This window comes from Trichechus manatus, unplaced genomic scaffold (assembly GCF_000243295.1).
Source record: "Trichechus manatus latirostris isolate Lorelei unplaced genomic scaffold, TriManLat1.0 scaffold00081, whole genome shotgun sequence".
Taxonomy (NCBI): Eukaryota; Metazoa; Chordata; class Mammalia; order Sirenia; family Trichechidae; genus Trichechus; species Trichechus manatus.
This window is the reverse complement of record NW_004444017.1, coordinates 6,050,372-6,077,545: the sequence shown is the minus strand read 5'-3', so window position 1 is coordinate 6,077,545 and position 27,174 is coordinate 6,050,372. Positions and strand designations below refer to the sequence as shown.

General features: G+C 46.6%; 1 protein-coding gene across 2 annotated transcripts; it reads right to left on the bottom strand.

The window, feature by feature from the left end:
• On the bottom strand, positions 1 to 27,150 carry IL17RA (interleukin 17 receptor A). Of its 2 annotated transcripts, XM_023735712.1 has the most exons (14): positions 26,889 to 27,150; positions 12,873 to 12,897; positions 12,018 to 12,164; positions 10,658 to 10,770; positions 9,154 to 9,280; positions 7,890 to 7,937; positions 7,497 to 7,660; positions 6,750 to 6,833; positions 6,280 to 6,364; positions 5,945 to 5,956; positions 5,077 to 5,178; positions 3,730 to 3,783; positions 2,544 to 2,585; positions 1 to 1,690 (listed from the first exon to the last, which is right to left on the bottom strand). In XM_023735712.1, exons 1-14 carry the CDS (start codon positions 27,024 to 27,026, stop codon positions 165 to 167), a joined length of 2,667 nt encoding a protein of 888 aa, XP_023591480.1. In that variant the 5' UTR covers positions 27,027 to 27,150; the 3' UTR covers positions 1 to 164. The 2 variants fall into 2 exon arrangements, with proteins under 2 accessions (XP_023591480.1, XP_012412352.1); XM_012556898.2 differs by lacking the exon at positions 3,730 to 3,783 and having other exon boundaries at positions 26,889 to 27,147.
• Between the last annotated feature and the right edge of the window lie 24 nt (positions 27,151 to 27,174).

The window sequence follows — 27,174 nt, the reverse complement described above, 5'->3', positions numbered from 1 at the left end:
GATGGAAGATGACCAGATGGTCATATTAAAAAAAAGTCAAGTCTAGGATCAGAATCAAGATGTTTATATTTCAAACATAAACACGACACACATGACCACACACACCCATGGACACACACACGCATATATACATGGGTACACTCATGTACACACACAGCCTTCTCTCAATGCTCTGGGTCTAGGAGACCCCTACAACCCTGCCATCCTGCAGGCAGCCTCTCCATCTCCACACTGTCCCAGCCAGAGGTCTTCTGAAGCTCTTGGAACAAGAGCTGTTGCTGGAGGCTCCTCAGGTTCTCCAGGTCCTCAGGAGAGAGCTGCTCGGCAGACTTCCCCTGGTCCTGCTCTTCTTCCTCTTCCTCCATTTCTGTAAGCCCATCGGGGGGCTGCGGGGAGCTCCTGGAGATATAGCCCTGGTCGGACTGTACCGACTGCCTCTGCTTCTCCTCGTAGGGTGTGTGGGGGTCTTTGACGACCTCCTGGGTCTGGCCACTCAGACTCTGCTGGAAGAGCGAGAACATCAAGCCTTCAAGCTGCTCCCTTACGTCATCTGGGAGGTGGTCGGGCGAAACCACTGGGGTGCTGCCAAGAGGTGAGGCCTCTGGATCCACAGGGAGGAAGAGGACATTGTTCCGCTGTGGGCCAGGGGCCTCCAACAGCGGGCAGGCCTCTCTTTCCTCCACCACGGCCAGTCGGCTAGCTGTGCCGCTCCCATCAGCAAGAGGCATGGGTTGCACTGCTTGTGTTGGAAGGACCTTCTCCACAGGGAGCACCACAGTTTGGAGGGTCTGAGCTGCCAGTTCCCCCTGGAGCTGCAGCTGAGGTTCCAGCCTTGAGACTCCTCCTTCTTCCTTGCCAACGAGCAGATCTACCACCTGACAGCCCTCAGAGGCAGGCTCCTGCACCAGGGGCTTCTGCTTCACGATCCCTCTTCCTGACGGCAGCAGCGGCTCCTCAAACACCTCTTCATCAAGGGATGGCAGGTCCTGGTTATCTGCCGAGCAAAGGTTCTCGCGCTCAAACCAGTCAGAGCACTGTCTCTGATGCTCCCGGAACCGCTCCAGGGCTTTCTTGAGCTGCCAGCCGCTGGGGCTCTGCAGATAGTTTTCCCCTGTGAGCTCCCCAACGCGGTGCATCCGGCCAGGTTCAAACATCTCCAGGTCCTGGATGCGGAAGTAAACCTCCTCAAATTTGTCCATGAGCGGGTACCTGGAAGTGATGTTGAAGAGGTCGGGGATATCACCCTCATTGCTGATGTCACTGAAGTAGCAGATGATATAGGTGCCAAAGCAGGCTGGCTTCTTGAAGTCTGGTAGGATCATGTTCATGGCCGCCGTGAAAAGGTCCCCCGCAGGCTTGCAGCATTCACACCGCAGCTGGATGACGGGCTCCTCCCAGCCAAGGATGGCCTGCCACTTGGCCCTCGTGCCTCGGGAGCACAGGATGATGATCTTGGAGTTGCTCTCCACCATTTCCTGCTTCTGGCGGCCCACCCAGGTCATGACCCCCACCTCAGAGATGACCTGTTCCTCCAGCAGGTCGAGGGCCACCTCGGTGCCACAGACGGTGAGCAGGAACTGGGCGAACTTTAGGACCACATCCACATAGAGGGGATGATCGGCTGAGTAGACAATCCAGACCTTCCTCGGCCTCAAGGGTGGTGGAGTCAGGTCGGCCGTGGACAGGACATCTGAGGGGAACAAGGGAAGCCAAGACCACAGGTTCAGGTGTGTGTCCCTGCTGATCTCCACACCATGGGCCGGGGTGGGGGGGGCCCTGCTGGCCAGCTCACGAGGGGCCTGGACCACAGGAATGCAGAGCTTGGCTCCCTAGCCTAAGGAACACAACCGAGGCCTTTTGGGATAAGCCAAATGTTGCCATTTCACTGTTTTGGCTGCCTAAAAAATTATTGTCTGGCGTCTTCTGGGAAAAAGAATCTCTCTCTCACATTCTCATCTGGTCTTTAGCCTATACTTTAATAATGTTAATTAAAAAAAAAAAAAGGCACAAAGCGCTGCTTATGGAATAGCTGTATCTGCTGTATGGAGGACCTTGTTTTCCAAAAATATGGTGCACTTATCATCCTTTAAGGAGCCCTGGAGACACAACAGTTAAGTGCTTGGCTGCTTACTGAAAGGCTGGCAGTTTGAAGCCACCAGCAGCTCCGTGGGAGGAAAGACCTGACGATCCGCTCCCATAAAGATCACAGCCTTGGAAACCCTATAGGGCAATTCTACTCTGTCCTATAGGGTCACTATGAGTCAGAAATGACTAGATGGCACAAAACAATAACATCGCTTCCTTTCCTTGTCTAGGTGATTAAAGAAGTTAACCCAGTCCTGACTATTTGTGATGCCCTGAAACCCCTCTGTGTGGGGTGTTAGAAGGAGGCTCCTCTAAAGGAGAAGTCCCTGGAAGGATGTAGGAGTCAAACCTCAGAGTGTGATCCACTCGATTATCCCAAAAGAACCCTCCCTCCACTATTCCCTTAAAAACCAACACACACACAAAAGCCAGCCCACCCAAACCAAAGAAATACTTACCAGTGTATTTGGTGTTATTACCACATTTTTCATGATGAGACCCTGAAAGGAAAAGAAATACATAGAAGTGACTCTTTTGAAAGAGAAGTAGGGACCCAGCTCACAGGGATGGGGGTTGTTTAATGAGGGCACTACCCTACCCCTGACAAAGGGCACATGATTAAGGGATGCTTCTGGACCTTCATTGGGAGACCGTGCTGTGTAGTGGTTCAGGGACCCCAGTGCGAATCTTGGTTCTGTTACCTCTAGCGGTGTGATCTGGGAAAGTTACTATCTCTACAACTCAGTTTCTTCCTCTATAAAATGGGTTTGTGAGGGGGATGAAATGAGATTGTGTGTGTTGTACATGATCAATCATGGGGGTTACAGTTATTATTCTGTAGAACTGACCCTAGTGGGACTGGCCAGATTTTGACTGGGGATTCCTCCCTGGTCACCATTACAGGGCTGGCCCCTCACCTCTCCACAGTTTGGCCACCCTCCCCTGCCCACAGCAGACCCTCCACTTGAGGAAAAGCCTTTCCCCAGAAGTGTCTGCAGGAGACATAAATCTTACAACACTGATCTCCAGAAGTAGCCCCTGCCAGGCCCACTTACAACATTTCCTCCTGGTTATTTTTGAGGTGAGGAAGGGAAACCAACATATTAAGCAATTGTTTGCCTCAGAGATGTAATGAAATAGACCACAGTGCAGGAGGTAACTACTTACTCAGAGACACAGCGTCCTGAACAAAATCTGCTGATGCCCAAGTAAGATATTTAGAACCTTACATTTAATCCCCACCCTTTGGGCCTTTTTCCAGAATTGTGAAAAGACACTCATATAACTACTGAAGTTTCTTTCTTGTCCTTTCATTCACCCTGTGGTGCGGAGTACTTCAGGAAAGGGTGTAACAGCAGAAATGAAACAAAAAGCCTCTCTGACATCTGTGGAAAACTTTTCAGCTTGTAAAGCACTGGCAGACATTATCTTACTTGACCCTCCGGACAATCTTCCGGAGAAGGTCCAAACCTAGGTCTTCTCACGCCTGGTTTGGTGTTCTTTTCCATCACACAATAGTCATTAATTAACCAGTTGCTCAGTACCTAGTCGTGATGAGCCTATCATTTGGTAAGTGTGGAGACAGCATCTCAGATAAAAGAAGAAACAGCCCAAGGTCATGAAGGGGACAGGGAAAGCCAATACCTCTAACGGAAGACACATGTTCTCCCCCGCTTAGAACTCGGCCAGCAGAAGGATCTAGGAGGGGAGGAACTGATATTGATTAATACCCACCAACAAGCACTTTTTTTGGCTCATTTAATTCTCACCACATCCCTGACAGGGAGGCATTAGCACCCCATTTTACAGAAGACAAAACTGAACCTGATGTTTGGTAAGTCACGTGTGTATGACTGCAAAGCTGTCATAGTGGGATCCACAGCCATGTGCTCAGAGTCTAGAGCCTGAGCCTTGTCTTACTTCTCTCCCTGAGTACAAGTCTGGGGGCTGCAGGATGGGGTTGTTCAGGCTGCTCTTTCATCCCCCTCACAAACCCCTTTTCCAGAGGAAGAAGCTGAGTTTTAGAGACGCAGTAACTTGCCCAGATCCCGCAGCTAGCAGTGACAGAACCAGGATTCGGTCATTTAGAAAATGGCAAAAAGTGAAAGTTCCTCTTCCATGTCCATCCCTCCCTTAGGCACTCCAATTTCCTAGAGGTGACCACTGTTAACAATGTGCTGAATATTTTTCCAGCCAGACTTTCTTGTAAACATAAGCAATAATTTAAAAATACGTAGTCGTGGTCATGTTATTATGTTATACAAACTTTTCTACTGCATCCTTTTTCCTTTTATTATCTTGGACAGCTTTCTAATTGAGATCTACCCTGTTTCACTGATTCTAAGATACACTTTTCCCTGCCACATTTTAAGATCTGTAAAATTGGAATGCTTCTTATAATCAGTGGTATCTTAAAACTGTTGTCTTGCTGATCATTTCCGATGCAAGGAAACTCTACTCTAGCTCCTTTAATCTGTTGATTTTACTAATATTAATTATAATTACAGTAGATATAATCGTGGCTAACAGATATTGAGCAAACATGATGTGCCAGGCTGTGTAATCTGGGAAATAAGAATTCACATGCATTACGTCATCAAATCCTTACGACAGTTTTACGCAGAGGTGGATACCCAGGAAGCAAGGTAAGCATGGGCTTACTTGTGCTTACGTGCTAATCTGTCGCGACCAACTTCATATGGGTTTCACAAATGAAGTAACTCCACTTAGGTGGAGCTAGTATTTGAGCCCTGATGTGTCTGACTCCTGGTTCAGAGTTCTTGACAACTGAACTCAAGGTGGCACAAGAAAGGTGACATCTACACTTGAGACTGAAGGGCTGTGAGTGAAGGTGCCCTCTGACCACAGCCTTCCAGAGAAGGTCCAGCTATAGGAGTGGAGTGAAAAGAAGGGGAAGGGAGGCCAGAGGAAGAAAGAGAGGAGCAGAGGAGAAAGCCCCAGGACCCAGCCTCCCATGCCTCTGCTCCTTACCAGGCAGCCTCCAAGTCATGCAGACGACGAACAGGATGACAGAGCTCACCAGCAGGATGGCGACACCCGTGATGACCCCGTACACCCACAGGGGCATGTAGTCTGTATGAGCAGAACAGTGTGAGAATCATGGCAGGGCAGTCCTGATACTTCAGCCTCACAGTTGCCCAGCCCTGCTCCCCAGTCCTGGGCTCTGTCCTCTCCAGCTTGCGCCATAAGACACTGATGCTCTCATCCACTGGACTGGTTAATTTTATGTGTCAACTTGGCTAGACCATGGTTCCCAGTGGTTTTGCCAAACACTAGACTAGTTGCTGTTCCGTAATGTAATCTAATGCAATGTAATGTAATTACCTTCCATAATGTAATCTAGTGTAATATAATCAATCAGTCAGTTGAAAGGGGAGTTCCTTACACTGTGGTCTGCCTTCAGAACATAAATAGATTATTTTGGCAGACCTTGCTGTCTCTCTCAACTCTGTACTCTTCCCCGTCGCCTGTCCTATGGATCTTGGGATGTGAGCCTGCAGAAGTCTCAGCCTCCTGCCTGACCTAGAGATTTCAGACTTACCAGCCCCCTACAATCCTGTGAGCCAGCAGATGTCTGCAGCCTGTCACCTAACCTATGGATTTTGGGCTTTTCAGCTCCCACAATTGAGTGAGCCAATCCTTTGAAGTAAATCTCTCTTTCTCTGTCTCTCTCTGTATGTTTCTCTAGAGAATAGGACACCCACTCTTGGACTGGCCTCTCAGTTCAGTCTTGTGTGCCCGGCTCCTTGCAAAGTCCAGTGAGGGACTCCTTGTGTGGCCCCTGTGGACTGTTCCCCAAGGGCTCCTGCAGCACTATGGGAAGGAGGTCTGGGCTTACCTGTAATCACACCTGTAATGAGAACAAAGGGGAAAATATTCTTAATTATTCGTAGTCATCACGAAAACTATCCCTCACATTCACTGAGAACCTGCTTGTGCCCTTGGCCCTGCACCAAGCACTTGAGATATGGGTTAAAGTTAATGAAATCAGCCACAGGAAGCACCTTATACGATGTCACTGTAAAGCCCCATACTATACCTCAGCCCTAAATAACTCCAAGTTAAATTAAACTCTCCTTCACCCTTAGAACCAGGTCAGGATTCAGCCTAAGCTGTTGACCTTCATACAACCTCATCTCCAAATATGTCCCAGGACAGCCATGCTCCTCCTACCTGGAAGAGCTAGAACTTCTGGGCAGCTAATGTTCATAGTGTGCCTGATGCAGTCATTCTGACAGCTGCTGAAGAAAGGCTGGATCTGCGAGAGCAGAAAGAGTACAGAAAAGAGTGACCTGAGATGCTGGGGGGAAACGGGGCTCCCCACCCAATGCTTTCCTGCCCGCAGAGGCTACTAGAAGGTAATAGACCCCGGGTGGCTACTCCACAATCTCCATATAGCTGTTAGGTCCAATCTCCCATCTGGGAGGGGAGGTCATAGGACCCCTGCCCAGGTGAGGCTGGGAGCATGGGGCTGGAGAAAGCTGAGATGGTATCTCGCCAGGCATGGCTATCAGACAGTGCAGCGCTGGGTCCTTGGAGAGGGCACAAGTCCGGGAACCGCCCTCCTGCCCTCCCTTGTCCATCTGGCAGGAATGCCCATGGGTCCACACACTTCCACGCCTGTCTGCACCACACGCACTCACCTTCACTCGATGGCGGCAGCACCAGTCATAGTTGCTTAGAGGAAGTGTGACATTGCACCGCTGGTGGAAATTTTCCTGTCTAGGCTTAAAAGAGAGGACAGGACGTAAGGTTAGTTGGGTAAGAACTTAGGAGAGTAGTGCTGTCTAGTGCTCCTTTTATGAAGGCCAAAGGCAGAAACACTTTTCAAGTCTCTGTTCTGGGAAAAAAACACATTTTTCCAGGATAACTGGTTGGTTATTCACTCATGTACACATCTCGTAACAAGTATTTCACTCTTTGCTTTGGCTACTAGGAATCATAGAGCTAAATCTGTGTTCACACCAGCAGCTGTGTGGAATGGGACGGCATGCATTTTCTACACTAATCACATTCCTGGTTTCATCTTATTTCCTTATCTTTATTTTCCCCTTGTCTTGATTTTCACATTTATCTTTTAATCCTCAAATCCTTTTGGGGGACAAAGTAGAATAAACAAAGCAAAGCCAGAAGAGAACAGGGGAAAGCGTGGGGAGGAGAGAACACAAAGGGTTAGGGGTGGGCAGGGCAGGGCATAAAGTGGAGGATCTATCAACCATAGATGAAAAGAAAAGAAAAAGGGCCAAGTGGCCCAAGATGAGTATTGACTAAGACAGTGCTGTGTATTTCTGGTAACACAGTTCTGTCAGGACCAGTAGAGAGGAGACTTGAAGCTTGGAGAGGTGGTTTTGAGCTATGTGCGAGGGATCAAAAAAGGGGCAAGAAGTTACCACGGGAATACGCTCTCTGTGCTCAAAGCAGGTGAGGGTCTCCGTGTCTGGAAAACTGTCCAGCAGGATCTGATAGTCGGTGGATTCATTCCATAGGGTGAAGCTCACCAGCAGCTGGTGGTTCTCTAGTTTCTCCACCGTGATATTGGGATTCCACAGGCTGCCTGACGAGGGCACAGACACAGAGTGGGAGTGAGGATGTGTGTGTGTGCTCACAAGTAAAGCTGGGCTTGTTTATGTGCATGTGTGTGTCTGTGCTTGCACATAAAGTTGGGTGGATGGTGTACGTGTGTGTGTAACTGTGTTCCCAAGTAAAGCTGGGCGTGTGTTTGTGTCTGTGCTCCTAAGTAAAGTACTCCTCATTACTCGAGCAGGGCTGGCAGCTGCTGTTACCTAAGCTCACACATGGGATGGTTGTCTTCATCCTGGGGTCCTCGCAGCCTGCCAAACCAGAAAAAAGAGACACCATTAAGCCTCTGCCTGGGCAGTTGAGTCTTCCAGACTCCCAACACCAGGGACAACAAACTTTTTCCTTTTGGGGAGGCCCGTTCAAAGATAACCCATTCAAAGCAAGTCCCAGGGCTGGATTGCTGCCAGTGGCCAGAGGCCCCCACAGAAGCGGTGGCTGATCTGGTTCTCTTCAGGATGAGCCCAGAGAGGCCTGGCCTCATTCCTCCTCTCTCAGGGAACCTTCCAGATTCAAGTGTATTCCTCCTGAGCTTGCTGTGGGTGACAAAAGATTCTTGGTCCACACTAGTCCCTTCTCTCCCCACCTGCAGCTATCATCAGTAGTTCCTGATTCAGAAGGTCTGGGCTGGGCCCTGAGAACTTGCATCTCTAACAAGTTCCAGGTAATCTGTTGATGTTGCTGGTCCAGGGTACACACTGAGGATCAATGCTTCATGGTTATCTTCTTGTTCCTCCTTCCCCAATCTCCTCAACTGCAATGTTATTACTCCGGTTTAAGAAGGTTTACCACCATCATCCTCAACGAGCATTTCCCGAGCACCTTCTATATGCAAGGCAATCTGTTAGGTTCTGGGGAGTACACACACAGGTGTAAGCCCTGGACCTGTCCTCAAGCAGCTGGGGCTCCAGATGTAGCTGGCTTTGAACGATGGGAAATGTTGTAGGTTATGGGCAAGCACTGGGACTCAGGAGAGGTCAGAGACATTGAAGGTGCACACACATGAAGTGATAAACCTGGCCATATTCATTGGCAGGATGGAGTAGTGGGGGAAGGGGAGATGGTGTCATACTTGGGGTGGGTGTTAGAGAAATGCAGGTAGGATTTGAGGCCAAAAGTTAAGAGCAAGGTGACAGAGGCCATGACTAGGCTGGGAGCAGGGGTTATAACTCTCCCAAGAATAGCTTGTCTTCCTGATATTTTCTGTGCATGAAGCAGAGGGAGGGACTCTCTGGGACCCATAAAACTCCTGGGGTCTTGGGCCAATATGCACTGTTTGGGCCAACAGGGAATGCTCTCTGCTTTCAAGACGCAGAGGTGCCAATCACGCACCAAGAGCTCTCGGTGCCTAGTGTGTGTGTGTCCTGCGGGCACCACATGCTGACAAGGGCAGCCATTGTCTAGCTGAGCAGGGAGGCTTCTCACAGAGCTAAGTGGTGAAGGGGATGGCTTGAGAGTAGGCTTTCTTACCAGGCACAGAGAAGTTGCTGGACTGGTGGTTTGGGTCCCCATAGGGGTAGGGCTTGGGCAGGTGGTGAACGATCACCTCGTACTTCTCACCAGGTTCCACCTGAAAGTGGCTGAAGGTAAAACGCCACTGAAGAGAAGGGAAGAAGGGGAGGTTGGACAGGTCACGCACGTGTCTCTCATCCGTCAGTGCCTCAAGAACCCCATCCCCACCTGCCCCCCCAAATCAGTCAAAAATAAGAATAAAACAACAACAAAATGTGTCTGTTCTTTGTTTCCTCTTGTCTTTCAGCCCTAGATTTTAAAAGCTAGATCTGGCCTCATCAGTAGATAGTAGTGTCATATGCAAAAGAATCTGGGAAGAGCTGAAATAGTGCCCCCACCCCAATCTGCTCTCTCAAGCTCCAGAACAATGAGTCCGAGGGAGCTGCAGCCAGAGGACCTTGGGGTTATCAGAAGACCCAGCACACAAAAGTAGTTAAAAACTATTTGTGAAAAAGACTCTTCCTCCTTAAATGGGAAAGCCAGGGACCTCTTGAGAATGTTCTGGAGCAGAAAAGCAGAGGGGTGGGGCTATCAAGAAACCCGCTCACCCTTGGCCTACAGGCACTTTTATTACAGAGATAAAGAGAATTTTTGCTGTTACTCTCAGGATGGTGAAGATCACAGATGTTGACTCCAACTCCTATTTTAATTACCCTGGCTGAGGGGGCAGGTTGCTTTGCTTCTAAGTAGATCTGGGCACCTGGTCCTCACCATCAACAGTGCAATCAAGTTTTGGGGTCCTAATTAAACACAGGAAAGGGGATCATCTCTCTCTCTGCTGCCTGTGTTCCTGGGAGATCTGCAAATGGCCACTTGTTCTATATCAGTGGTTCTCAGAGTCACTTGGAGGGCCTGTGAAATGCCAGTTGCTGAGCCCCACCCCCAGAGTTTCTGGTTTAGTAGCTCTGAGGGGGCCCCAAGAATTTGCATTTCTAGAAAGTTGGGGGTGGATACTGACGCTGCTGGTCCTGGGACCACACTTTGAGAACCACCGCTTTAAGCAAAATGAAAGAGAATTCGGTGTTTTACCATCTGGCTGTGAGCAGCAAATTGAGATTAAACTGTTGAAGTACTCTTTTGCTCGTGCCCCACCCACAGCAGTTCTTCGGTCTGGACAAAATTTTTCCATCCTGGAGGCAAGCTCCAGTTGAATCCAAGTTACAAATAAAGATGGCAAGAGGTAGGACTGAGGAAGTCTTCTGATTTAACTTTCTTTCAAGAATGGTTAGGTAAGGCTAGAAGAACAAGCAGGGCTGCGAGAATGCCAGGGAATTTGTAGAAAACATCCTCAAACTGCTCACAGCAGATACCTCCCTTCCCCCTGGAGGCAGCTGTTTTGAATTCCTCAGACTCACAGCACCTCTGGTCTTCACTGCTCTAAATTAGGGCCCAAGTTTGGGGACAAGAAGGCTGCGCTGGTGTCTTCAGAGGAGCACGGTCTATTCAGGAACTGGATTCTTACCCGCTTGAGATGATGCTCCAATATGGAGAGGAACTCAAACTTGACACACAGACGCTCATTGGTGTCCTGCTGCAGGACAGATAACTCTGCGCCCCTAAGGTAGAGGATGCTGGCTGAAGGTCAGAGGGAGGTGAGGAGACAAACAGATGGAAATCAGCTAAGACAAACTGCCAGGCGTGACACTTCCCTGCTGGTTATGCTCGCTCACAATTATAAGAAAATTTGCCCGTCTTAACTAATTCTCCACTTCCTGTTCCTTTTGGCTCACTCTTGGGCCTCAGACCACTGCCTCATAGTTACTTCCCAGCTGGACAAGGACAAGGGATACTTTACACTGGGCTGGAAGCATAGGCTTTATATCTTTATGGCTAGAGGGTCAGCAATATGGCATGGGTGTCAAAGACGGTCACCCCCACCATCCAAGGCGAGGTTGCGGTTGTCAGTGGTGAGTATTCAGGCTGGCGACTTACAAACTGAACTTCCCCATGCCCTGTTCACAAACCTCGGGCTGGCTCTCATTAACCCCAATGTCTTTACAAATCTGTAATAAAACTCTCTACCACTGAAGAGGTTTGGGGGATGTTGTTTTAAAAAGTGCCAGCCCCCAAATTAAGGTAACAAGCAGGTTGGCAAATGTGTTACCATTTTTCCAGCAAATATTTGGTATTGTGCCACAAACGGTTAACTCTGGGCAATTAATCCAAAGGTTGGCAGTTCGAACCTACCCAGAAGCTCCTTGGAAGAAAGGCTTCCGAAAGGTGCCAGCCATGAAACTCTTATGGTACACAGTTCTACTCTGACACACATGGGGTCATCATGAGTTGGAATCAACTCGCCAGCAGCTGGGTTTTTTTGGATGTTGTTATTGTAGTCATACAATGGACTGCTTGGTTTTTTTTTCCAGGACGATTAAAGATTTTGGGCTGAGGGAAGGCCTTTCATCAAGGATGGTGGGATGAGAAGATATCATTGTGGGTTAATGTTTAAAACGCTTAAGAAGTATTAACTGCATTAAAAGGAACCCTGGTGGCCCAACAGTCAAGTGTTTGGCTGCTAACTGAAAGGTTGGCGGTTCAAACCCATCCAGCAGCTCCACCGGAGAAACACCTGGCAATCTGCTTCTGTAAAGATTACAGCCAAGAAAACCCTATGGGGCAGTTCTACCGTGTCACATGGGTCACTATGAGAAGTCGACTCGACAGCATACAACAACAACTGTATTAAATAACTGATCCTTTCAGCACTAAAGCTGGGCCCTCATGTCTGGGCCCAGGGCTGAAAGCCCAATTCTGAGTAGGTGCAGGCTGGATTCATTGGAGATGGGTAGAAGTCCCCCAGGCCCCACTGACATCCCACTCACCATCTGTTTGCAAAGTCCATTCGATGTGAACCACAGGGACTAGGCCTCCATCCTGAGTGTGGACAAACCACAGCTGGGTTTGGACATTTTTCGGGGATGAAGGGGTCAGGTTTTGAGGGCTGATCCAGCTGTCGTCCAGGCAGGTACCTGGCAGTCAGGGAAAAGCTGCAATCAGAGAGACTGTAGCCGAGCCCCTGAGATGCCCCACTTAGATCTTAAATAGCTCAGGGGCTTGCGGCCTTCTCTCTTGTGACCCTCAGCTGGATCTTCTGACTCACTGTCCTCCCCGTTTTTTCTCATGCCTGGCTGGTGGTCACTGCAAAGCTTGAACTCTACAGGGTATTTTAGGAGAGAAGATGAAGCAGATAACCTGGTTTTGAGACAAAGCAGTGGTTGGAGATGGGGGCACAGGAGGGATGGGGTAGTCATAAGAGTTGCTTTATTTTTATATTTCAGGGGTCCTTAATTGGTGACCACAGACACAAATTTGAAGTCATTGCCTCCTTCTTGAATTAAAACACAAAACAAAAACACCACCACAGATGTCTCTCGCTTTACAGTGACAAGCTGTGGCAAATCAAATTGCATTCGAGATTTACTAGGGCAGTACCCCAGAGAATACTTTCACAATCCAAATGACAATTCAGTTTCTTATTTCCTGACATCTGCATCCCAAATATTCTTGCTAGGAAGCCCAGGTGCATACATCCCAGACCCCCAAGGGTGCCTCCTGCTGACGGTTATAACCCACATCCTCACCCTGAGGTGGCAGGCAGAGCTTCTGTCAGACATCAGCAGGAGGTGATCGTTTTATTAAGAAAGTAACAACAACCAGAACAAAAAAGGGTGACTTACTATTCCTGACTCTGCAGTTCAGCCCCTGTGGAAAAAAAGAAGGTAATTACAGGTCCAAAAGAACCTTAATTCACAAGCAAGGCCCTAGAGGCTTTCCCTGGCTCATTTGCAAGAATTAAACAGCCCTCCCTTCTTGCTTTTGGGGGCCATTCTTAGGGGCAGCCATTTTCCACTGGCCCTGTTCTCATTCTGCACAAGTGAGGAGAAATAGGATGAGACGTGCGCAGAGTGGATGGTGGAACGGAGCTGGCACTTTATGGCCAACTGTATGGGCTGGGAGCTTTACAACTTTAAAAGATACTGCAATGGTTCTCTTGGTACCTCAGTAAAAAGTCCCTCACACTAAATCTCTGGAGGTTTCCAAATCTTGGGTTTGGGATAACAGTGTTGCAAGAGGTGGGGAGGGGTGAGGAACAAAAATGACAGCCCCTGTTACAGCTTCAGCTATAGAAAATTCACAAAGCCCCCACAAACTCCCCAGGGAAAATGTGTCAGACTCTGACCTGGGTGATTTACTATACATATTACGTCACTTAATCCTCCTAACACACTTACGATTGAGTGTTATCCTTAGCCTTATTTTACAGACGAGGAAACTGAAGCACAAATACTATATTATATATATTACATTACTCCCACTTTTGAAATATGTGTTAATTTTTGAACCCAGAGGAGATCTGGAGGGCCAAATTTAGAAGCCCCAATCTCAGACATGATTAGAGAAATGTAATCACTGGACTTAAATTTTGCCAGCTACTTTGGAACATACACACACCCCTCAAAACCTGTGGTTGAGTTGTCTTACCACCCACCACTTAACCAGGTAAGTGACTTTAGGCAAGATATCTAACAACGCCTGTTACTGTGTGCCACTGAGTCGATTTTTGACTCACAGTGACCCGACGTGACACAGTAGAACTGCCCCATAAGGCTTTCTAACCTGTAATCTTTACAAGAGCAGACAGATGACCAGGTCTTTCTCCTATGGAGCCACTGGATAGATTCAAACCGCCAACCTTTTAGCAGCGGAGCACTTAATCATTACGCCTCCAGGGCTCCTACCACTGGCTAGCCTCAATTTATTCAACTGTAAAATCAGGATAATCATAATGCCAACTTCATAGTGTTGTTGAGAATTAAATGATAAAATATAAATAAAGATCTTGGGGCAAGAGGTGGGCTGGTGGTGAGATGGTGTGTTTGCGCATGCTGTGTTTGTGTGTGTGTGTCTGTGTGTGTAGGGAGCGTTTTACTTTTCACCTCTAACATATCTGTGTTGTAAAAAACTTCAAACAATGCAAATATATTCATGTATTAGTTATGCAATCAAATGAAATAATACAGTGTTCCAGCACTGTTAAACAGGCAGCACACTAGAAACCCTAAGAGACTTATTATGAGGAACTTTGTTGGCTGCAGTACCCACAGAACCCTTTCATTGTCTGTTAAATGAGACAATGTTTGTCCGGTGTCTGGTACGTAACAGTGGCTCGTTAATTATGGCTCCCATTCTTTAGAGCTTGGCACACAGTGAGTGTTCAACACATGGAAGCTATTATATAAGGAGCCTTGGTGGCACAGTGGTTAAGTGTTCAGCTGCTAATCAAAAGGTCAGCAGTTTTGAACCTACCAGCAGTTTTGAACCTACCAGCAGTTTTCAACCTACAGTCTGCTCCCGTACAGATTTCAGCCTTGGAAACCCTATGGGGCAGTTCTACTCTGTCGTATAGGGTCACTATGAGCTGGAATCGACTCAATGGTAAATGAGCTTGGTTTTATAATATGGTTTAGTATGGAGACCTGCTGGCGCAACGGTTAAAAGCTGAGCTGCTAACCAAAAGGTCGGCAGTAAGAATCCACCAGGCACTCCTTGGAAACCCTATGGGAACTGGAATCGACTCGACAGCAACAGGTTTGGGTTTTTGTTATACTATCCTATGTTGTTGTTAGGGTTACTGTTCTGTGCCGTCAAGTCGGTTCCGACTCATAGCAACCCTAAAGGACAGAGCAGAACTGCCCCATAGGGTTTCCAGGAGCACCTGGTGGATTCGAACTGCCGACCTTTTGGTTAGCAGCCGTAGTTCTCAACCACTGTGCCACCAGGGTTTCCGTAGTGAGTGGGGTGTGGCGTAGTGTTGCATCCTGTAGGTAACCTCGGCACATTCAGATTGGGCATGGGAACGAGGGAAGCGCCTAGGCAGAACTCAGGCTCAGGCGCTTCCAGTTATCGTAACAGGCAAAATGGACCAAACACATCCTGTAGCGCAGAAAGTCGGAGGGGGAAGCGGACCAGGAACACAATTTTAAGAACAAGAGCGTGATTTGGCGTATATGTGTAAAGCCGGAAACAGGGGTTTGCACCTTCCTGTGGACTTTTTTAGCGGCACTCTTCCCTTCCCCCCTTACTCAGCTTCGGCTCTCCCCGCCCGTCTCTCAGAAGGGAGCTGGGGTGGGGAGGGGGGCGGTTAAGCAACAGGAGGGAGAAAACACTGTGCCACCGTGGTTCATTCACCAAGTGGACGAGCAGATAATGTACTTGAAGACGCTCCGGGATTGACTCTGAGCATGCCATTTTATCTGTAGCCTTCCTCTCTGAGGTCCAGTTCATCAGGCCTTGGGGGTCCAGCTGAGCTGCCTCTTGCATCCTCTACAGCTGCTGGTGATTAATTCCCACCCACTGTCCCAGGGCCAGCATCACAGCCCTGCCAGGAGTTCCTCAGATGTTCAGTGACAAAATTCATCTCCGGCCTCTGCTCCCTCTAATAAATGTCACTCTCCAATTCCTAAAGGAGAGGAGACTAACTTCCCAAACCCTCTCATTTCTCCTCCCTCTTGAAACTCCTAGGACTGTGGCATGGAGGATAAGAAACTGTTTTTTTCACTTTGAGATGGGGAGCTCTTCTAGAAAAGGCAAACAGAGACTCCAGTTTGGGTAACTCCCACTGGTAAAACCAAAACCAAACCAGTTGCCGTCAAGTCAGTTCTGTCTCATGGAGGCTCCACGTGTGTCAGAGTAGAACTGTGCTCCATAAGATTTTTAATGGCTAATTTTTCAGAAGTAGATTGCCAGACCTTTCTTCCAACATACCTCTGGTGGACTCAAACTGTAGCTACTCAGAAAACATTGCAAAATGATGGCCATGATGAAAGACTTTTGCCTTCATGTTGACCAAGAGGAAGTTGAAAGGATTTGAAAACACAGTCAATTGGCTAACAATGGTGCTGGAGGATATCTTCCTCTAATTCCTGTGATTAATGAAAACAGCTTCAGTATGTCACCATTTAGTACTTGTCATCGACTGAATTGTGTCCCCAAAAAATATCTGTCAACTTGGCTGGGTCATGATTCCCAGTATTGTATGATTATGTACCACTTTGTAATCTGATGTGATTTCCTTATGTGTTGTAAACTCTATCACTATGATGTAATAAAATAGATTAGCAGCAGTTATACTGGTGAGGTCTACAAGATTAGATAGTGTCTTAAGCCAATCTCTTTTGAGATATGAAAGAGAGAAGCGAGCAGAGACACAGGGAACCTCATAACACCAAAAAGCAGTACCAGGAGCAGAGTGTGTCCTTTGGAGCTGAGGTTCCTGCACTGAGATGCTCCTAGACCAAGGGAAGACTGATACATCACAAGGAGCTTCCTCCAGAGCTGACAGAGAAAGAAAGCCTTCTCCTGGAGCTGATGCCCTGAATTTGGACATGTAGCCTACTGGACTGTCAGAGAATAAACTTCTCTTTGTTAAAGCCATCCACTTGTGGCATTTCTGTTATAGCAGCACTAGATGACTAAGACAGTACTGTTTTTGGTGTTGGTTTTTAATTGTCATTATTGTAGGTATTTTCCTTCTATTACTATTTTGCTTATAATTCTTATTAAAAACAGGTCTGAACCTTATCAAATACCTCTCCAGCATTTATTAACATAACTTTGGAGGCTTTCTCCTCTAATTTATTGATGTAATAAATTATTTTGATAGATTTGCTAATAATGGACAAACAATAAATCCTACTTAGTTACGGTTCACTTTTCTTTTGATATTCTACTAGATTAAACTTGCGAATATTTTATTTAGAATCATTTGTATTTATATTCACAAATGAGATTGGTCTATAGTTTTTTTTTGCAAGACCTGTGAAACTTTGGAATTAAGCTATGCTAGCTTTAAAATATGGGCAGCTTTCTCTCTTTTTCTGTGTTACTGAATGTCCATCAGTAGGGAATGGCTGAGTAAAATGTGATCTAGTTTAAATCTAAATATCCATCAAAACTGAAATAGTTGACTAGATTACTGACTACCATGAATATTATGTGGAGCCCTGGTGGTTCAGTGGTTAAGAGCTCAGCTGCTAACCAAAAGGTCTGCAGTTCGAATCCACCAGCCGCTCCTTGGAAACCCTATGGGGCAGTTCTACTCTGTCCTGTAGGGTCACTATGAGTCAGGACTGGCTCAATGGCACCCAACAACAACAACAACAACAACAAGAAAATTATGTAAATATTAAAAAGAATTAGTTACACAGCTATCTATTGACTTGGAGTAATGGCCAAAATGTATGATGAGAACATTTGCAAAGAACTTTCTATCATATGATCCTATTTTATATGGGAAAAAAATGATAAATGTATTTATATGTTTGAACATGATGGCATGAGTATTGAAAAACATGTGGACAGATACATACCAGGCTGTTAACACACCGGTTACTGGGGGTAAAGGGATGGAAGCAGAGGAGATGAGGAGAGAGAAAATAAGGGAAAAAAAGATCTACACAAAACAGAAAAATATGCATGTAAGTGAAAACATAGAATACAAAATTCCACTAAAGGTCATGGTGTATTGACCAAAGTTACTTAAAAAGAAGTAACTTTTTAGGAAAGAGTATGTGGGAGATTATATATATGTCTTACATGTCTGAAATGTCTTTATCCTATCCTCACGCTTTTTTGATCATTTGACTGGGTATAAAAATGATTTTCTCCCCCTCCCAAAACCGTACTAAAACTATAGAAAAGAGAGACATTTTTATAAATTCTCGAAGGCAAGGAGGCAACATAGGTGCATAACAGATATGAACAAATTTTTAAGATAAAGTGGAAGGAGTAGTGGGTAACTAGCTTAGGAAAAGTGGAAGAACTTAAATCTGAATACTTCAGAGGGGAGATACTGACAAGAAAGAAGCCAAATGCTCAACAGAATCCTTTCAAGAATCATGTCTTAATGGTATCAGGTATCTTGGAAAGTAGTACAAAGCACGGGGTAAAAAGGGTAGGGATTAAGTGAAAGTCTACATACAGAACTTTGGGAACTTTAGCCCAACAATGTCGTTTTCCTGCTCTGATCTCAGAATGCTGGCAGCCAAGCCCAGGGAAATGACCTCCAGATTTTGACATTTGACAGTCACCGGAGACAGCCCAGGCTGACCTCCTGCAGTAAACTGCAATGATCAATAAGCCCTGTCTACACATAGCATTCAATTAGTTTTTCAGATCCTCACTCTTAATACATTCTCAGACAGCCAAGAGTACCAGATATTTGAGAAGGCTTCTTGTATGAAAAGTAGATCAAAAACAAACAAAATTTTAAAACATGCTCCTAAAGAAAACAAGACAATGCTGGTAACAGAATAAAACTAAAGGAAACAAATAAAAACTGTAATAGTTCCAAAGAGATAAGAGAGGACACTGCATCCATAAGACAACAGTACGATACTGTGGGAAAATGAGCAAGCAGAGAATAAAAATGAACCTTGAAAATAAAAAATTCAAGAGAAGCACTGGCTGTAAAATTGAGGAACTTTCTCTGAAAGTAGAACAAATAGATATAGCAGAGAAAAAATACGAATATTAGAGAATCAACTGAGTAAATGCAAGATATGATTAACTGGATTTCCAAAAAAAAAAATTACAGACAAAATACAGGGGAAGAAATTATTTTAAAAAATAATAAGAAGGAAACATTCTAAAACTGAACAACATATATTTCCAAATTAAAAAGGTCTACTGAATGTCCTACACAACAAATGAAAAAAGATTGAGCCCAAGATCCAACATCATGAAACTTCTGGAATACCAGGAATTAAAAAAAAAAAAGAAATCCTTGAAGTTTCCAGAAAGGAAAAAAAAGGTACTATTCAAAGAGACAGGAATCAGAGTGACACTGACTTTCTTAACACCTGTGCTAGAAGGCAACAGAGCAAAGCTTTCAAAATTCTGAGGGAAAATTATTTTCAACCTAGAATTTTTATACCCTGCCAAATTATCAAAAAAAGTGTGAGGGTGGAATAAAGACATTTTCAGACACGTAAGACTTAAATATATAGTAAAACCTGGAAAAGCCAGAACCCGTATAAAGTGGAAACGTGTCAGAGAAGGAAAACTCAATTTCCACTAATAGAGAGCAACAGAAAAGTGGTAAGATTGCACCTTGTCAAAGGCAGAAAACGTGTGAGACCTAGAAAAACATGGCAGTCCTGTCAAGTTCTGGTTCTCACATGTTTCACTGTATATACGTATATATATACATATATATATATATATCAAAACAAAACAAAACCCATTCTGTTGATTCCGACTCACAGCAACACTATAGGACAGGGTACAACTACCCCATAGGTTTTGCAAGACTATAATCTTTATGGGAGCAGACTGCCACATCTTTCTTCCTCGGCACGGCTGGTAGGTTTGAACCACCGACCTCTTGGTTAGCAGCCGAGCACTTAACCACTGCACCATACACTCTTTCTTAAAAAGTTGTGGGAGGATGTGCTGTAGCAAAACAAAGGAGTTAACCCCCAGGGAAGAAGACACAGGATCCAGGACATGGGAGAACTAACACAGAAGTAACAGTGACAAGATGTCTAGTACGACAGTTGTGCCACAGGCCTAAAGAGTGATCAGTCCAGGTTGGAGCTGGAGAACAGAGGGCTCCAGGAGGGAGTTTTTTGGGGACGGGCTGGGGGGATGGGACTGACAGAATACTGACGGAATATCTGATGTTTGTCTGGGAAAAAAACATGACAAATCTGATAACAACAACAAAACAAAGACCAGTTACATGGAGAAGTAAGCAAGTGAAAGCAATTATTATTTCCAGGGGGGAAAAGAAATTGTACCAGAAAGGAAATATAATCAAAGTACACATACTTGCCTCGGCAGTAAAGATTACTTACTTCGTTACAATAATGCAAACACTGACTATTGATTTAACTAAATTTGTGATGTAGCTATAATGGGAGGCTAGGGGAGGGAAGGCAGTGGAAGGAGAGTAATGTAAGAAATTTAAACTTTTCATCTATCATAAGTCAATAGATAATATCTAAAATTGACAAATCAAGAAATAGCAATATAAGTACCTCTAGGAATATGGAGGTAAATGCCAGAAAAAATAACTAAAAAATTATAAAGGATTGCCTTTGGGGAGCAGATTTAGGGAGTGGTGAGGGGTGGCACAGAGACCTGTTTTTGTTTGTTTTAAACATGTCAGTACCACTTTAAAAAGATCAGCATGCATTACCTCGATAAAAAATTAAAAGAAAGAATTCTATCTATGATGTTACTCCAAAGAAATAAGAGAATTGAAAAGTGAGACAGACAAATGAAAACATTAATTTGTTTAGGGGAAGAGATAATAGACTTTTTTTTTCTTAGAATTTAATTTTTATATAGATTTACATGGTATTTAACAACATTTTTAATAATGTAAAAAAAATGTATCGAGGATCTTCTTTGCCTATTACTAAGACAGATCTCATTCTATTCCCCTCCAAAAAAATCATCCTTAATTTCTCTACTTCAAACTGCCCATTCTTCAAAATAGCAGGGTCAGAATATTATTTATGAGCTGCCTGCCTGTGAATGGCATTATGTTATGCATCCTGCAGAAATCAGAGAGGGGGAGAATGTTCATGACGAAGAAGATGATGATAGCAGATAATACGTTTTGAGCTCTTTTGTGCCAGGCATTCAGGCTAAGCACTTTACACACATATCTCATTTAATCTTTACAACAACCCTATGAAGTGAGTATCATTATTTCATTTTTACTGATGAAGAAACCAAGGCACAAAGAGGTCAGCTAAATTGCCCAAGGTCCTGCAAAGCTGACATTCAAACACATGCCGTTTTGCTCCAGAACCCGTGCTCTTCATCACTGCTATACTGTCTCTCCAAATAAAAAGGTACACCGATGACAGGTGGGTCAATTTTCTCCACCCATAGAGGAAATGATTAAAAGGAAGAAATAAACGATCTTATTCAGCTCTGCATATTCAACCAATGTTACTGAGTACCTGATAAGGGAAAGTGGGCGTTGAAGCTGCACAGCCCTGGTTTGAAACCCTAGTGGCGTAGTGGTTGAGTTCAGCTGCTAACCAAAAGGTCGGCAGTTTGAATCCACCAGGTGTTCCTTGGAAACCCTATGGAGCAGTTCTACTCTGTCCTATAGGGATGCTATGAGTCGGATATGACTTGATGCCAACAGGTTTGGTTTTTTTTTTATTTTTTTTTTAACTAGTGATGTGGCCTTGGGCCAATCACCTCACCTCTCTAACAGGTTAATAATGCCTACCTTACTGGGTTGTTGTGACGACTGAAAGAAGGTATACATACTAAACACCGGACACAGTGCCTGGCACAAAGCTACAGGTCAAGAGTCAGTGCCTTTGGCTCCCAACCCCATGCCGCACCTGATGAGGCAGGCGCTTTCACATACATAGCATATCATTCGCTCTCCTCATAACCTTGTGAGCTCAGGGTCATCTCCTTTTGCAAATGAGGACATGGGCTCATAGCAGTGGAGTGACTGACACAGGGCTGCAAAGCAGGTGAGAGGTGAAGCTAGCCAAGTCTTCCGGCTCAGCTGAGTGTCCCCTCTCCTGCACTGCATTGCCCAGTGCTTCTGTTTGCTGGATGTTATGATGAGAGCAGTGAGCAATCAGGGCAAGAAGTCGGTTTGATGCCCACCAAAAAACCAAACCCGTCGCCATCGAGTCGATTCCGACTCATGGCTACCCTATATGTACAGAGTAGAACTGCTCCGTAAGGTTTTCTTGCCTGTAATCTTTTTTCTTCTTTTTTGGTTTAAATTGTTTTGCTTTAAGTGAAAGTTTACAATTCAAGTTAGTCTCTCATACAAAAATTTATACATACCTTGGTATGTGACCCTAATTGCTCTTCCTATACTGTGACAGCACACTCTTCCTTTCCACCCCAGATTTCCCATGTCCATTCAACCAGCTCCTGACCCTCTCTGCCTTCTCGTCTCGCCTCCAGACAGGAGCTGCCCATTTAGTCTCATGTATCTACTTGAGCTAAGAGGCACACTCTTCACAAGTATCATTTTCTGTCCCATAGTCTAGTCTAATCTTTGTCTAAAAAGTTGGCCTTGGGCAAGGGAGAATGAAGAGAACAGGATACAACGAAAAGATTAGTCCAAAGGACTAATTGTCCACAGCTACCAAGACCTTCACCGGACTGAGTCCAGTACAGCTAGATGGTGCCCGGCTACCACCGCTGACTGCTCTGACCAGGATCACAACAGAGGGTTCTGGACAGAGCTGGAGAAGGATGTAGAGCATAATTCTAACTCACAAAAAAAAAAAAAAAAGACCAGATTTACTGGCCTAAAGGAGACTGGAGAAACCCCGAGAGTATGGCCCCCAGACACCCTTTTAGCTCAGTGGTGAAGTTACCTTTGAGGTTCACTGTTCAGCCTGCGAGTGGACAGCCCAGTAAAACCATGAGAGTAACGAGGTACAGGAGTCCAGTGACAAGGCCCAGAAGGCAGAAGGGGAGTAGGAAGCTGATGATAGGGATCACAAAGTAGAGTAAGGATATTGTTGATGTGTTGTGAGATTGTTAACCATTGTCATAGGGCAACATTTGTAGTAACTGTTAAATGGGAGACTATTTTGTCCTGTAAGCCTTCATCTTAAGTGAGAATAACAGCACAATTAGAAGAGCGTAGTCAATGTCACTTAAATGTGTATGTAAAAAAATTTTTGAAATGGGTTTTTTTTGGTTGGTTTTTTTTTCCCCAAAAAAAAAAAAAAAAGTTGAGAATTTAGAGGGTTAAAAAGTTGTGGGCTTGTTAACCAATGTCATAAAACAGCATGTGTGTTACTGTTACATGAGAAACTATCTGTTCTGTAAGCTTCACCTGAAGTACAATAAAATATTTAAAAAAAAAAAAAAAAGTTGGCCTTGGGAATGGTTTTAGTTCTGGGCTAACAGAGTCCAGGGGCCGCGTCTTCCGGGGTCCCTCCAGTCTCGGTCAAACTATTAAGTCTGGTCTTTTCACTAGAATTTGAGTTTTACACCCCACTTTTCTTGGCTGTAATCTTTACAGAAGCAGATCTCCAGGCCTTTCTTCTGCAGCACTCCTGCGTAAGTCTGAACAGCCAACCTTTAGGTTAGTAGCTTATTGCAAATTGCTTGTGTGCCCTGGTGGCGCAGTGGTTAAAGTGCCGGACTGCTAACTGTAAAGGTCGGCGGTTTGACACTACCAGCTGCTCCGTGGGAGAAAGAGGTGGCAGTCTGCTTCCGTAGAGATTTACAGCCTTGGAAACTCTATGGGATCGCTATGAGTTGGAATCAACTTGATGGCCGTGGGTTTTTTGGGCTTTTACTGCCAGCAGCGACCCCAGCCCTGCCTGCCTGAGTGCCCTACACCCTTCAAGAGTGTCCACCAAACACACCTTTTTACCTGCTGGAAGAGTGGCCCAGCTGAAAACAGCTCTGGCAACCAGAAGATAAAAGGGTTAAACCAAACGGTTATTCTACCACAAGTCAAACCACAAGTGCTCAGGAAGAAAAAAGTCTGTAACAGCACATACATCCTGTCTATAAAATTGTGCACTAACATTCAGATTGACCACTCCAAGTCACTGTCTTTCCTTCTTGGGCCTTCCTCTGGGCTAACACTCATGGAACATCTGAGAGAAAGCCCAGGCAGGGGTAACGGCTGACCAAATGACTGCCCAGGGAAACGCAGTTACTTATGGCCTCTCCAGCATTGATTTCTGTTGGGGAACTCAAAGGCATCTGAGTTTTGAGGTGCTAAGCCTGGGCAGCCAGGAACAGCGCTATGCCTGGTCTCAGTTTTTCAAGCAGAGGCAATTATTCATTTATTTGTTCATTCGTTGCCATTCAACAAATATTTATTGAGTACTCACATCTTGTGCTTACAGCGCTGGGCTGGGAAAAGAACAGGCATTCGAAGCCTCCTTCCTGTCTCAGTAGAGACTCACCAAGGGCTAAATCCAACTGGGCTTTGGGGATTACCACCACCAGCTGCCATGGAATGGACTCTGACTCACGGGAATCCATGTACATCAGAGAGCCGCCATGAATCAGAGTTGACTCCAGCGCAATTGGTTTTTGGAGTTCCTGGGTTGTGCAAACAGGTAACATGCTTGGCTGCTAACTGAAAGATCGGAAGTCAAGCCCACCCTGAGGCACCTCAGAAGAAAGGCCTGGCGGTCTAATTCTGAAAAAATCAGCCATTGAAAATTCTGTGGACTTTGGATAGACATTTATATTCTAGCAGGTGGTGTGCGCCCACTTTGAGATGACCATCAGCCCTTTCATTGTGGAGATGAGGAAACTGCCGTCTGGGCAGCCTAAACTGCTCGAGGGATTGTGTTTGCGAAGTCAGGATGCAAATCCAGGCCATCCCAGGTCAAGTTTGTGCCCCCCCCATTATTTCATGTTGCACTCACTAAAATACCAGTGGAGGAAGTGAAATTTGAGGGGTGTGGTTTCTTTCCAGTCAACAGAGCAGGGAAGCTGCTTGTCCATGGAGATGAGGGGTACGTGAGCCAGGTGTGTGCAGAGGGGCATGGAGGAAGAAAGAGAATGCGAGTAGCAGACAAATGTAGTCATCTCTCTCCAGCCCTCTCTGGAATTATGCTCTGCCCCGTTCAAGACTTTCAGTAGCTTCACACTGTGCTATTAAAGTCAAAACCCTTTTGGCCAAGCTCTCATGCAACACCACAATGGAGTTCCTACCTTCCCTTCTAGGAGTCTCTCAGTGGTGCAAATGGTTAAGCACTGAACTACTAACCTAAGGGTTGGTGGTTCAAACCCACCCAGAGGGACCTTGGAAGAAAGACCTGGCAATCTGCTTCTGAAAGGTCACACGGACTTGAAAACCCTATGGAGCAGTTCTACTTTGCATACCTGAGGTTGCCATGAGTCAGAACTGATTCGACAGCAACAAACAACAACCACCTCTCTTTCTAGCTTCTTTTCTCACTTTCCTGCCACACAGATCCTCCACTTCAAGCACACAACTTATTTCCCCTGTCCCACCCAACAGCTTTGGTTCAGGCCCCACCCACTGCCTGGAAGGCTCCCTTCAACCTCTGTCTACAAAAGCTCCCACCTAACCCCCTTTAGGGCTGCCCAAACGTCCTTTCTTCCACGAAGAACACCCCAGCTGGAAGCAATTTCTCTTTTCCCTGGGATTTTGTACACTCACTTGTACAAACAGCACTTGCCAGAGGATGCCTTGTATGGTAGTTACCTAACTTCAAGCCTTATTTCCCCTACTAGATGATTTAAGACCCTGGACATTAGGGACCAAGGCATATTTCTTTAGAGTCTCAGTTCCCAGCATAGTACCTTGTATTTTGCATGCATGTGATAAATGACCATCAAAAAACGAACGCCAAATTCTGGATGTCAGAATACTTTTATACAAACTCTGTAGGAAGATCTGCTGAACTATGTCTCCTTGCTTTGTCTAATAGTAAGAGTCACAGGGACATTTCCCAACATCATTCACATTAAAAAAAAAAATTTCTGCTAAATGCTCACTCACCCTCCATCCTCTTTTGGTAAATCCTCCACGACATTAGAGAAGGAGAAATAGTCCTTTGATTGTTTCACATCCTCTGAGTCAGATACTGACCATTATTCCTCAGGGGACTGAGAAACACTAGAGATCGTGGAGGAAAACGAGCTTGGAGGGGGAGAAGAGTGCATTTGGTGAGGGGTGGGGGGCGGGAAACGGGGATACTGTGTTTTTTTTTTTCTTTTCCTTTCTTAAAATGGTCCTCAGCTCCAATACAAGGGCCACTATCCGACAGGTGGGTGTGTCTCTTTCTGTGGGCAGAAAGATCTGTCAGACAGATCTCACCCACAGCGCCCTGTTCCCAGACTGGGTGGTGGTGGTGGGGCAGGAGGGGGTGTATGTCTTGAGAATCATTTTCCCAGCCTCAGCGCTTTGACCCTCTGACGAGGTGTCACCTACAGGAGGGATCCAAGTCCGCCTGCCGCCGCCCTCCGCACAACCTGAAAGATTACTCGCCACGTCTCACCGCTCCCAGTTCCTAGGCCCGATAGGCCGCCTCGGCTCGTCCGCCCCGCGCTACCACCGCGGGGTCTCCCCCGGGGGAGCCAGGCTGAGATCCGTCGGGGTCCCCACCTTCAGCTCAGCCGCCCTCTAATCCGGCTGCTGTGGGCTTGCCCGGCTCCTTTGGCTCAAATGAGGACAGCAACTAGAGGGGACGCTCCCGAGGTGTGGACGGGCCTCCCGTGGCCCGCCTGGGCCGAGCAAGGGGGTTTGTAGGGCGCACCGTGTGGCGGCCCGCCGGGCCCTGCCCTGGCTCCTCCGAAAGCCTCCCTCGCCACAACCCTTTTCCAATCAGCCCTGGCCCGCCTACTTCCCCAAACTCTGGGGCCCCAGCGGAGATGTCACTCCCGGCCCCCCGCCCGCGACTGCAGTTGGGGTTGTGCAACGCGTGCCGCGCGATCTTTTCTCTCAAACTTCCTCTTCTCCCAGGTCCACACCACAACTCTCGCAGCTCCCAGCGTCCGCCCCAGTACGCCTGGATCTTCGCGCCCAAGCCTCTGATCCCCTAACAGCCCCCAAGCGCAGACTTCCTGCTCGCAAGCCCGGGGCGCGCAGCCCCCGACTGGCTGGCCTGCCGGCCGCCCGCGCCTCCGCCCTCGCAAATGCAGCAACCTCTGGGCCCCCGCGCCCCGAGCGCGCGTCGAGGTCTCACCGGCTGGGAGCAGTCGGGCTTCGGGTGGTCCAAGAGCCGCAGGGAGGAGCGACCCAGGGCCGACATGGTCTGGAGCAGTAGCAGCAGCCCCAGCGGTGTTCCGGGAAAGATGGGTGGTACGCAGCGCTGGGCCCCCATGGCCCCGGCACTGTTGCGGAGGGCGCGCGGCCCGGGACTGGGGGCTCAGCGTGGAAACGTCCCGGAACTTTTCCTTCGGCACAAAGTCCCGACTCCGCTCGGCTCAGCCTGCTTCCGGCTTTCGGGCCGCGCCGAAGGGGAGGGGTTT

Bases quoted from the DNA above. Each gene is read 5' to 3' on its own strand.
- IL17RA (XM_023735712.1), bottom strand. From the start codon at position 27,026: ATGGGGGCCCAGCGCTGCGTACCACCCATCTTTCCCGGAACACCGCTG. The intron at 6,834-7,496 runs GTAACTTCTTGC...CTCTCTTTTAAG, and splicing joins ACAGAGAGCGTATTCCCGTG to CCTAGACAGGAAAATTTCCA. The intron at 2,586-3,729 runs GTATTGGCTTTC...TTTTCCTTTCAG, and splicing joins ACATGTGTCTTCCGTTAGAG to GGTCTCATCATGAAAAATGT.